The sequence below is a fragment of the Myotis daubentonii genome, chromosome X, assembly GCF_963259705.1.
Source record: "Myotis daubentonii chromosome X, mMyoDau2.1, whole genome shotgun sequence".
In the NCBI taxonomy this organism is placed as follows: Eukaryota; Metazoa; Chordata; class Mammalia; order Chiroptera; family Vespertilionidae; genus Myotis; species Myotis daubentonii.
The window spans coordinates 112330401-112342808 of record NC_081861.1 but is presented as its reverse complement, the minus strand read 5'-3'; the positions used below and the strand labels follow the sequence as shown (position 1 = coordinate 112342808).

Genomic DNA, 12408 nt, shown 5'->3' with positions numbered 1-12408 from the left:
TCCGAATTCCTGGGACCTTTGTCCCCTCCTCAGTCTCTATATGGGGGTTGACAAATTAGTCTCACAGTCATTAGCCACCTCGCCTTTACACTGCATCTTACTAAATAACCCCTTATCCACTCTGCTTGCCCAACTGAAACAGTACAGACATCCCCTCATAAAGCCCAGTTGTCCCAAATGACTGTCACCTATTTCAGTTTCGCTCTCACCCCCAAAAAGTCACGCCATTCCTTAGACCAGTGATGGCGAACCTATGACATGCGTGTCAGAAGTGACACTCGAACTCATTTTTTTGGTTGATTTTTCTTTGTTAAATGGCATTTAAATATATAAAATAAATATCAAAAATATAAGTCTTTGTTTTACTATGGTTTCAAATATCAAAAAATTTCTATGTGTGACATGGCACCAGAGTTAAGTTAGGGTTTTTCAAAATGCTGACACGCCGAGCTCAAAAGGTTCACCATCACTGCCTTAGATGGTAAACGCCTTATCTTCTCCATCACTGTCCCCTCCTCTAAACAAGAAATACTCTCCTTTCTTGGGCTCCCTAGGTACTCTGGCCTCTGAGTTCCCAACTTCAGTCTTCTCACGAAACTCCTCTATAACATAACATGTCAAAGTGACTCCTCACTGAGCCTTTAGATCCCAAGGCCAGCATTCTCACCCCTTTAATGCTCTGAAAACTTCTCTGACCTCAGCGCCTTCTCTCTCACACACACCCCTTCCCAAAGAACAACGTTCTTTACTGCAAAACTATAAACGTTACTTAACAGTCCAGCTACTATCAAAAGCTGACCTCATTATCACCCAAACCTTAGCATATTATCTCTAAGGAAAAATATGCCAGTTTTAAATCCAATCAGCTAGAGGGCTGGGAACAGACTGTTAGGCCTGCTCTCCCTTCCCCCACCTTTTCTCCAGCCTCATATGCCTATACGTAATTTCCCAAAGTCTTTGGCAAATTAAAACTTTAAAACATTACTATATTAAATGATAAACATCTAAATATTTCAACAAGTTTTAAGTTCACCTAATTTTACAGAAAATTATAAAGTAAATTTAAAATTGTTAATATAATATCTTATGCTTTGTTAAAGATATATTTCTTAAAAGTGAGAATGTTCATCGATGTCAATCTAAGAAATGCTGGCTGTTTACTTTTTAATCATCATTGGAAAATTAAGGTTTAAATATTGTAAATGACACAAGCCAGTAAGCCAGAACAAGCAGAATAGAAAAACTGAAATAATAAAATAGTAGTCCACAGCCATCTAGACAACTCTATCTTCCCTAAATCAAGAACACTTAAAAATAAATAAATTAAAAACAAACCTCATTTTGGTATATTAGACTACAGCCCTCCAAACTAATGTCTCTTTCCTTCCACCAGACCATTTGTCATAACTCTTATTGTTCAAACTTTTACCCCAATAATACTAAAACGTATAAAAGTTTGTCTTCACCATATTACAAGCCCTACTTGTACTACCACCCCTACATACCATCACAACCTCCTTTTGTGGCCAGGCCTCATCATCCCTCACCCCCAGAGCAAGGACAATAGGCCAGATATAAGTGTAAAAACTCACCAGGGCAGAAAGCTCCAAATGCCTAACAAGGGGCAAAACTGGAGGAAAAACCAACCAACAACAACAACAAAAACCCCTTGCCTCCAGAATAACCTACCTTCTCACTAGCCTTCCTGGAAAAATAGCCCCTCTCACATATCAGCCAAGTAACTAATAAATGAGATACCCAGACTTCCACATTCTTGCAGATTGTTAGTGATAACATTCCCCCACCTGGAGCAGACTATCCCATCCGAACAGTGCAAGATATTTTTTTAACTCATTACAGACCTCTGGTTCCAGGGCAATTTACAGAATTTCTCTCCAGATCACATCTGTTTACCTTCATAGTGCTTCTAAATCTCGCAGATCTCTTATATCCCTAAAATGGCCCCTCTACTCACCATAGACTAACTTTTAGCCACAGAAGGAAGGGTTTGTTTAATTGCTAACACCTCCTGTTGTTTTTATCTACGCTCTAAGGTCAAATAGAGGAAAGAACACAATGTATTCTACAGAATACTCAATGGCTAAAGGAGATCAGTCAGGACAGCACAGAGCAGTCTATATGATCCAGCCTACAAGCAGCTCTGCCCAAATTAACCTGGCTTTGACCCCTTACAGGCTCCCTAACACTATTTCTCCTACTCCTCCTCTTCAGGCCCTGCATTTTCAGAATAGTTACCAAATTTATACAAACAAAATTCCAAATCCTAGTTAAGACAGTAGGAGAGTTTTCCCTTACCCTGCAAAAGGTACCCTACATGCCTATATCCCAGGAAATAATCTGAATTTACTCCTTAGGCGTCCATGACAGCCCCTCCCATGCATGAAACAAAGAGAAAAGGCAACTTCATCCCCCTTCTTTTCCTTTGTATATACCCTTTAAGATGGGAATGAAAGGGTTAAAGAGATTAAAACGAGGCAGGGAAAAAATTATTGTGCTTAGCAGATATATTGCAGAAAGCTTGCAGCCTTGAGCACAGCATAGCTCACATAATCAGAAGACACCTGGCATGGGAGGAACCAAGGATAGGCCAGACCTGTATGTCAGCAGAGCAGCTTGCAGTCAGCAAAAATTAATAAAAACCTATCTCTTCCTGGTCTGTTTGCTGATGCCTTTCTTGGTCTCAGCCCACCTGCATCCAGGTGCCTGGAATAAAATCTCTTTTGATACATTATGGCCTCATGTCATAGGTGAGTGTCCCCAGCCCCCTCCAAACCTTTCACATAATGGTCAATGACCTAAAGTTATGGTTTTATTACATAAAATACTAGAGGCCTGGTGCACAAAATTTGTGCATGGTGTGTGTGTGTGTGTGTGTGTGTGTGTGTGTGTGTGTGTGTGTATGTGTCCCTCAGCCTGACCTGCACCCTCTCCATTCCAGGAGCCCTCAGGGGATGTCCTACTGATGGCTTAGGCCCGCTCCCAATGGTTCTCTGCTCTCTGTGGGGCCTGCCTGCTCCACACTGCAGTGACTGCCAAGCAGGCCATGTTGGGAGCTGCCTGCAGGCTGGGCTTGCCTGCTCCCAGGTCGCCACGGCAATGGCCAAGCAGGCCTTGCCTTGCTGGGAGCTGCCTCATCCCTGCTGTCAGTCTCCACGGAGATGATGAGGTTAATATGGAAACCCACTCCTAATTGGCTGGTGGGCATTGTGAGGTTATGATCAATTTGCATCTTTCTCTTTTATTAGTGTAGATATTATTTCCATGGCCTTTGGCCATTTTGTATTGATTGTAAATAAAAAGCAAAGACTTATATAACAACTTAAATCAATGAAGAATTTTGATTGGGAACAGAGCTCATATAGCATTAATCAGTCTGATAATCATTCTAGAACAGGAATCAGCAAACTTTTTTTGTAAAATGTCAGATTAATCTTTGTGGGTCATATGTTCTTTGTCACAACTAATCAACTCTGCCATGATAACATGAAAGCAGGTATAAACTATTTGTAAGCAATTGGGCATACCTGTGTTCCAATAATATTTTATTTACAAAGACAGGTGGTAGACTGGATTTGACCCATATATTCTGAAATACTAATTATCTAAACAGTCCCTATAGCTTTTTCTTTCAACCACAGTTTACATTCAGTAGCATTCCATACCAGTTTCAGCTATACAGCAAAGTGGCTGGAAAACCATGCACTCTACAGAGTGGTCCCCCACTGCCCCAAGCACCCACCTGGCCCATATCCAGTTATCTCGACATTATTGACTATATCCCCCATGCTGCAAACCATATCTCTGTGGCTGTTCTGCAACTACCAATCTTTTTCACCCAGCCTCTCAACTCCCCGTGCCTCTGACAGTTATCAGCCTGTTCTTTGCATATATGAGTCTGTTTCTATTTTGTCTGTTTATTTTGCTCATTTGTTTCCACATATGTTAAATCATATGGCATTTGTCTTTCTCTGACTGGCTTATTTCACTTACTATAATACTCTCCAGATCCATCAGGAGAGGTTAAGGTGGCTGGATAGAAAAGGTGAAGGGATTAAGCAAAGAAAAAAAACCTCATAGACAAGAGTATGATTACCAGAGGGAAAGAGGGGAGGAGGCAAGTTGAAGAGGGTAAAGGGGGGATAAATGGTGATAGAAGGAAACTTCACTTAGAGTGGTGAACACACAATACAATATACAGATGATGTGTTATAGAACTGTACACCTGGAAACCTATATAATTGTATTAACTAATGTCACCCCAATAAATTAAATGAAAGTAGAGTATGAAACCTGAAAAAAATTGTGAGGGGAACATCTTGACAATGATATTTCTGTAAATATTTGGTTTACTAGGTACCGGGTGTCAAGAAAGGTTTCTTGGAGTTATGCAAGCACATATTCCAACGAGCTCTAAGCACAACTCCGCCACATTCTCAGGACACTCTTGTGAAGTGAGAAAAGGCTAAACCAGCTCCAAGCGGCTTTCAGAGACGGTAGAAGGAGACAGAGAGAGGCTGAATAACCAGGCAGAAGGGAGCCAAGAGGAAACCAGGGTGAGGACTGTCTGGTTCTAGATGTACATGTACCTCTGCCTCTCCCTCTGTGTGACACTCTCCAGTCTCTCTACAAAGCTCAGCAGGCCATGGCTTTCACAGCCAGTGGCCCAAGCCTCCAACAATCACTGAGAACCAGGCTCAGCAGCCCCTTGGAAGCACACCTAAGCATCTGGCCTACAGGGAGGGAGACATACACAGCTATTTATAAGGGTGTGCTCTGTTCCGGACACTGTGTTATTCCGCAGTTACCCACACAGATTGACTTAATCTTGGGGAAAACCCAAACTTGGAGGAACTCCTATTATGCCCATTTCACACAGCAGGGAACTGCTGCTCAGAGGGAACAGATGACTGACTGTCCAGGATCCCATGGCCAGAAAGTCTGTCTGCGGATGGCAAAGTCACGTCCTCCGATCGCATTGTTGAAGCTGGCTAGGCAGCCTCTGACCAGCCCAGTGTGACAGGCAGAGAAGCAGCAGAGGGCAGTGAACATTGGTGAAAATGTTGACACTCACAGGAGAGGGGTTGGTTTTCTACAACACATAATGCAAAAACTTTTAAAAAAAGGTAACACAGCACATAAAAGTGTTTATCAAACTTATATGTGCTTTGAGTCCATCAGTTGGGATGGGAATTTATACAGAACATGTATTCAGCCACTGATAACTCTGTTACTCTATTAAATATGATAACAAGATAGGTGTTCCATTTGAGAACGAGATTTATAATTGTGTTTATACTGTAATATTCAGTAATCATTAAGACTTGCTTGGGAAAGAAGATGGCGGCGATATAGGCAGACGCGTCCCAGGTTGTGTCCCAGAGCAAATGCAGTGAGCAGCTGAAACTAGTAACACCCACCCCGAATTGGCGAAATTACTCAGCTGGTGAGACGGTTTGCAGCTGGGAAGGGCAGAACTCCCCTGGAAAGGTAAAAAAAACCCAGGGATTTGGGCAGGAAAGTTTGCCAGACCTCTGAGCCCAGAAGGTCAGAGGGAGACCACATGGCAGACAGCCGCGTCCCCTGGGACAGGCACAGCCCCTGACTGGGGGAAAGGAGATCTGCGGGATTCCTGGCGCTGCCAGGGGATTTGAGAACTGGGTTCTGTAACCACGGAGGACTGAGCCTAAAGGGGGCAGCCTGAAGAGCTGACCAGACCATGCAGTGCCAGTAAGAGAGGAGCTTAAAGAAACTAAGTCTTCCCCGTTTCCGCGGCTGGCATTTGTTTGTTTGTTCTCATCGAATCCTGTTCATGGGACATTTCGGATACAGACACTCACCTGTGCTGAAGAGAGGGAGAGTGTGCAGAGGAGTGGAATATGGGGAGAGACTGAGGAGAGAAGGGGGGCCAGGAGAGGTGGCAGCGAATTGAAGGTTGAGTACTGAGACGCCCCTTAGCCCAGGACTGGGGCAGCCATTCTCTCCTGAGAGTGAGACTCCTCCCCCTAGCCCCCAGGCAAGGAGCACAGCCACACCCAGATTCCACCCTGAACAAGATCAAGGATTAAAATAATCTGATCAGTCCCTGGGAGTTAACAGGGTCTGGCCTATAGAAGGATTTTCAATGCCATATAGCTTCAGAGGCAAACCCCAGAACACTGCCACCCAGAGGCTGAGCCACAAATTGACTCTTTGCTAAACACAAAATAAGGCAGTCTGAGAAACAAGGCAATTTTTTTTCTTCTTTTTTCACCTTTTAACTAAGAAACCAATTTTTTTTCTTTTTTCTTTTCTTTTCTCCTTTTTTTTCTTCTTCTTTTTTTTTTCTTCTTTTTCCATCTTCTTTTTCCTGATTTTAACCTTTTAATTACTACCTTCTTATTTTTGAACCAGTATTATCACTGCTACCATTTTACCATCTTTTAAAGTGCCATTTTATTTTCTCTTTATTTTATTTTGGGATTAGTGTTCTCCATTCTATTTTCATCGTTATATTATTGGTTGTTTTTAGTTTTCATCCATCTACAGGGAGCTGTCGCTGGAATTTGCTGGGATTCGTGGCGGTTCTATAGGAGTATTCTCCTCATATAAAAAGTCTCTTCCCCTCTTCCACTTCATTCTCTTTTTTCGCTCTTTTTTTTCTTTTCTTTTCTCGCTTTTATTTTCCCCCCTTCTTTTTCCCAATTTCATTTTTGCACTTCCCTTTTTAATCCCTACTTTTCTATTCTTTTTTCTCTTTTATCTTTATCTCTTCCTTCTTCCTTATCCCCTAATTCTCTTAATTCGGGTGGTCACCTTTATTTGGGGTTATTAATATTGTGACTATATTTGTGTTTAGTGCCTGGTACGTGGTGCCTTGTTGTGTAGTATTTTGTGCCCTTAAATCAACGCAGCAGATCCGAGCAATAGCAGCCTACTGAGCACCACACCCTCTGCTAAGGAACAGCAGCTGTACGTGAAACCGCCCCCCACCAGCCAGAAGAGGCACCACAGCTGTGAACAGCACCCACCAGAGGAGCTGCTGCCAACTGAAGAGCAGCTGCTACCGCAACCGCCCGAAGAGCAACCACAGACCAAGGAGTCACTGCCACCCAGGGAGCAGCCACTGAATGACTCAACGTCTAGATATATCAGTGAGATCAAACATGGGTAGACAAAGAAACCCCCAAAGGAAAGAGAAGGAGGACTCTCCAGAAAAGCAGCTAAGTAATACAGAGGCATGCAACATGACAGAAAAAGAATTCAGAATAAGGGTCCTAGAGTGCATAAACCGGATGGAGGGAAAAATCGACAACCTCTGCAAGAAGCAAGAAGAAACAGTGAAAAAATCAACAACTTAAGTAAGACCCAAGAAGAAATGAAGAGTGATATAGCTGCAATAAAAAAACACCATGGAAAGTATCAACAGTAGGCTAGGAGAAGCGGAGGACCGAATTCGTGAATTAGAAGACAAGGAAGCAAAACACACCCAAAATGTACTGCAATTGGAGAAAAAAATTAAAAGACAGGAGGAGAGCCTAAGGGAGCTTTGGGACAACATGAAACGAAACAACATACGAATAGTAGGGGTACCAGAACAACAGAAAGATGAACAAGGATTAGAAAACCTATTCGAAGAAATAATATCAGAAAACTTCCCTGAGGTGGGGAAGAAAAAAGTCACACAAGCCCAGAGAGTCCCATACAAGGTGAACCCAAAAAGACCCACACCAAGACACATCATAATTACCATGGCAAATGTTCAGGACAAAGAGAAAATCTTACAGGCCACAAGAGAGAGACGGAAAGTCACATACAAGGGATCTCCCATTAGATTATCAAATGATTTCTCAACAGAAACACATCAGGCCAGAAAAGAATGGACAGAAATTTACAAAGTGATGCAAAGCAAAGGACTGAATCCAAGAATACTCTATCCAGCAAGGCTATCATTCAAACTTGAAGGGGAAATAAGAAGCTTCACAGACAAAAAAAGGCTAAGGGAGTTTATCACCACCAAGCCAGCAATGCAAGGAATGCTAAAGGGACTGGTGTAAAAAGAAGAAATAAAAAGCTCAGAAAGAAAACAGCCACACACACACAAAAAAGAAATGGCTACAAACAAGTACCTCTCAATAATAACTTTAAACGTAAATGGACTAAATGCTCCAACCAAAAGACATCGAGTGGCTGAATGGATAAAAAAACATGACCCATACATCTGCTGTCTACAAGAAACCCACCTCATTAGAAGGGACTCACACAGGCTGAAAGTGAAAGGATGGGAAAATATCTTTCAGGCAAATGGAAAGGAAAAGAAAGCTGGGGTAGCAATACTTATATCGGACAAAATAGACCTCAAAGTGAAGGCCATAACAAGAGATAAGGAAGGCCACTTCATAATACTAAAGGGATCAATACAACAAGAAGATATAACCCTGGTAAACATATACGCACCCAATGTAAGAGCACCCAAATTCATAAAAAAACTCCTGGAAGATATCAAAGGAGAGATCGACAACAATACAATCATAGTAGGGGACTTTAATACACCATTGACAGCAATGGATAAGTCCTATAGACAAACAACCAGCAAAGATACAGCAATCCTAAATGACTCACTAGATCAGATGGACTTAATAGACATCTTCAGAACACTTCACCCCAAAGCCAGAGAATAGACGTTCTTCTCAGGTGCTCATGGGACATCTTCAAAAATAGACCATATATTGGGTCACAAGCAAAGTATCCCCAAATTCAAGAAGATTGAAATCATAAAAAGCGTCCTCACAGACCATGATGGCATAATACTAGAAATAAACGACAATAAAAACAACCCAAAATACTCAAACACCTGGAAGCTGAATAGCATGCTATTAAATATTGATTGGGTTACCAATGAGATCAAAGAAGAAATTAAAAACATTAAGACTTGCTTGAATTTTAAGTCTTAGACCAGAGAGTAGCTTTTATATATTACTGTTTAAAGTAGCAGTATCCACAAAAGAGGACAAAATAATATATTGTAATGGCAGTTAAAGCACTACTTAATAATCCCTGCCTCAAGTCCTTTTTTTGTAATGGGGCAGTATATAAATAAATGAAATCAGCGGACTCTAATTCCTTTTATATATGTTTCTTTGTTTTTCCCCACCACTCCTCAGTCCTCCTGTAAAGCCCCAATCCCATGAAGTTCATGCCAACTGCTATGCTACCCTCTCTGCCACCCCCGTTGCCACCACTTCCTACTTTTAGACATTCCCAATTAGGAATAAATCCTTTGGCGCCTCAGTCATGGTCTTCAGGCCCACCCCAGTTACCACAATCATTCTGGGAGCCATCCCCCACCCCAGCCTTGACTTGTTCAAAACCCTTGTGAAAGTCTTCTCTTCCCCAACAACCTCCGCCAGTTACTCCCACCAGCGCCCCTCCCCGCGCACCGTCGCCATTAGAAACTGCTCCCTTAAGTCCCCGATTCTACCATTCCCACACTGCCCACACCTTCTACCTTCCAATTCTCCATGAGATATCTCCTGGATGTCTCGCAGCTACTTCTCCCACCAAATGACAGAAACAGCGGAATCAGAAGTATTGCGGTGCTGTTCAGTCCTTTAATGACATTAGTTGACAACAGAACCTGGCTTCCTCAGCTAGGCGACATTTAGCTTGGGCTGCTCCAATGACTCTTGCCAGGCTCGGGGACGCAGGCTTTCAGCCTCTTCTAGATGCACGCTTTGGGTCGAACAGAGTGAAGGCTGCATCACGGTAGCGCGGCGGCACTTCATGGCTGTTGGCTGCCCTCTCCGCCTCTGGCTGGGCAGTCGGCGCGCTCCGCACACTTGGCGCACTTGGAGCACTTGCAGCACTTGCCGCACGTTGGTTGTTGACCTCCATGCCCACCATCTCCACGATGTAGTCCGTCAGGGAGTCGAGCATGACCATAACCAAGTCATTTGCGCCGGAACTTTGATCTTGATTCTGTTGATTGTTTTGAAGAAGGCGATCCACGTAGGTCAAAGGAGACTGCAACTCGGCGGTTAAATCGTGGTCTGGAGTCTTGGTGGAGTTCGCAGGGCTTTGATTTTGTGACATGGTTGTTGATTTCAGTCCGATCAGCCCTTCTTAACTGTACGTATAGCTGGACTAGGTCTTTGAAGACACCACCGCTCAGCTCTGCGTCTTAGATCTCTGCACTCTAGCCCCTCATTGGTCAGGGAGCCCTTTATGACATCCTGGACTTTGGGTCGTCATAGGTGTCCATTGTGACCTCATCAGACCTCAGCCTAGAAATGTCCCCTACAGGGACCTGTAACTCTAGCGACTGGCCCCTGACTTTTGAGGGAACTGTCATTTTCTGCTTGATTTTAACATTGCAAAAATAAGTGTGTTTCAATAGAAAACTTTTCCCATCTTAAGGACACAATTCCATGCCATCTGATTCTAACCTTACATTGTCTTTAAGGTCCTTTACAACCTTGGAGTAGTTGTAGGTTACTGATAAACATGTAAACTGTCTTGTCTAGCAGATATTAAATTGTCCCCCTGTGATGATGTCAGGAAACCAGTTTTACATCCATTTATACATTCGTTGAAATGTTCTTGATTAATATTCCCGTATCTAAATTTGTTTTCTCTTTTCAACCAGTTATAACACCTTGCCATTCCCTCATTGAGAAAATAGAATCTTTTAACACATGTTCATTTTATATCTGTATGAATGTTTTGGTTTTTTACACCTTTTGAAAAATATATTGTAATCATTTTGGAAGTCACAATGAGTTGCTCAGTAGATTCATCTGTCAGAATCAGGTAGATGTTGTTGAGCCTCATTTTTAAGAATCATTTTAAGCCCAGATGTGCTTTTTCTTGGCTGTCCTAGGTGAAGCCAAAGCACCAAGAGATGTTTATTTTTGTTTTTGTTTTTTATCATTTTCATTTTCCTCTCTACTAATATTGTGTTTCTGCTTTGTTTTTGGTTCATTTATAGCTGATCACAGTCATAAATATGTCTATTCCAAAAGAGAGAATGTAGAAGGAAGAAAGGAGTCTCTGACCCAAGCAACTTCAATATTGAAGCACACAAACCTCCATAGCTTCAAGGCCTGGAAATGATCATTGTTGAGGTGAGGCTCTTCCTTCTGATCCCATGAATTCACCTGGCTCCACAGCTCTGCCCTCTATGTTCTGCACTCAGAATCATCTTTCCTTTTGAATTGAGCACATGTTTGCAGTTGAGTAGTTTATCAGCCCATTTTCTGCTTGTGAACACCTGGAAGTACCACAACCTTCTATCATTTCATCCTCTGTCTATTCTTTCAGTTAAAAATGACATTGTTTCTGTTGATTTAACATATGCAAAAATCCCGTAGTCTCCCATGTATGTCGTGGGGATTCATGTCCTTAGACAAGAAGCTCCTTCCCACATCCCTCTTGGAAAATCTCATCTCTATTTGTTGCTTCTGCTAAGATAGCTGGGAACATCCATGATTCATATCCTCTATTGCTTCAAAGAGCCCTCTGAATACTCTGACCTTTTGATTCCTCAGCTGTACTAGCACATGGATGACTAGCTACATCCTTGATTTTATCTCCATGGGACACTTTCCTGACAGTGAATCCTCTCATTTTAATGTCTTTCACAATCTGGATAGGCTGAGAATTTCTTGTATCTTCATGTACTGGTTCTTTTTTGCTTAACAGTTCTTCCCTCAATTTATGTATTTTCTTTAAAATAGCAAGAAAAAGCAATGTCATGCCTTCAACACTTTCCTTGGGAACCTGCTCAGCTACATGTTCATTGTTACAATTCACCTGTGATTTCTGCCCCTAGATAACAAGAATTTCCTCTCCTCCAGATTCCAATATTTTCCCTCTAAATCGTCACCAACAACATCTGATATTCATATGTTTATCAATAGTCTGTTTTTGATGATTAGGCATTCTCTGAGACAGTGGTTCTCAACCTTCCTAATGCAGCGACCCTTTAATACAGTTCCTCATGTTGTGATGACCCCCAACCATAAAATTATTTTCGTTGCTACTTCACAACTGCAATTTTGCTATTGTTATGCATCACAATGTAAATATCTGATATGCAGGATGTATTTTCATTGTTACAAATTGAACATAATTAAAGCATAGTGATTAATCACAAAAACAATATATAATTTTATATGTGTTTTCCGATGGTCTAAGGTGACCCCTGTGAAAGGGTCGTTCGACCCCCAAAGGGTTTGCGACCCATAGGTTGAGAACCGCTGCTCTAAGACAATAAAGGCCTTCTCAGCTGTGTTCCTCACATCCTTTTTTAAATTAATCTTTATTAGAGAGACAGAAGATGGCGGCGATATAGGCAGATGTGTCCCAGGTCATGTCCCGGAGCAAATGGAGTGAGCAGCTGAAACTAGTAAC

At 42.1% G+C, this 12408-nt stretch overlaps 1 protein-coding gene across 1 annotated transcript; it reads right to left on the bottom strand.

Annotated features, from left to right (window-relative positions):
* Positions 1-9708: 9708 nt before the first annotated feature.
* On the bottom strand, positions 9709-10089 carry LOC132225002 (huntingtin-interacting protein M-like). The gene has a single exon (XM_059680206.1). It carries the CDS (start codon positions 10087-10089, stop codon positions 9709-9711), a length of 381 nt encoding a protein of 126 aa, XP_059536189.1.
* Between the last annotated feature and the right edge of the window lie 2319 nt (positions 10090-12408).

Excerpts from the sequence above, each read along its gene's own strand:
- LOC132225002 (XM_059680206.1), bottom strand. The coding sequence starts at position 10,089 with ATGTCACAAAATCAAAGCCCTGCGAACTCCACCAAGACTCCAGACCAC.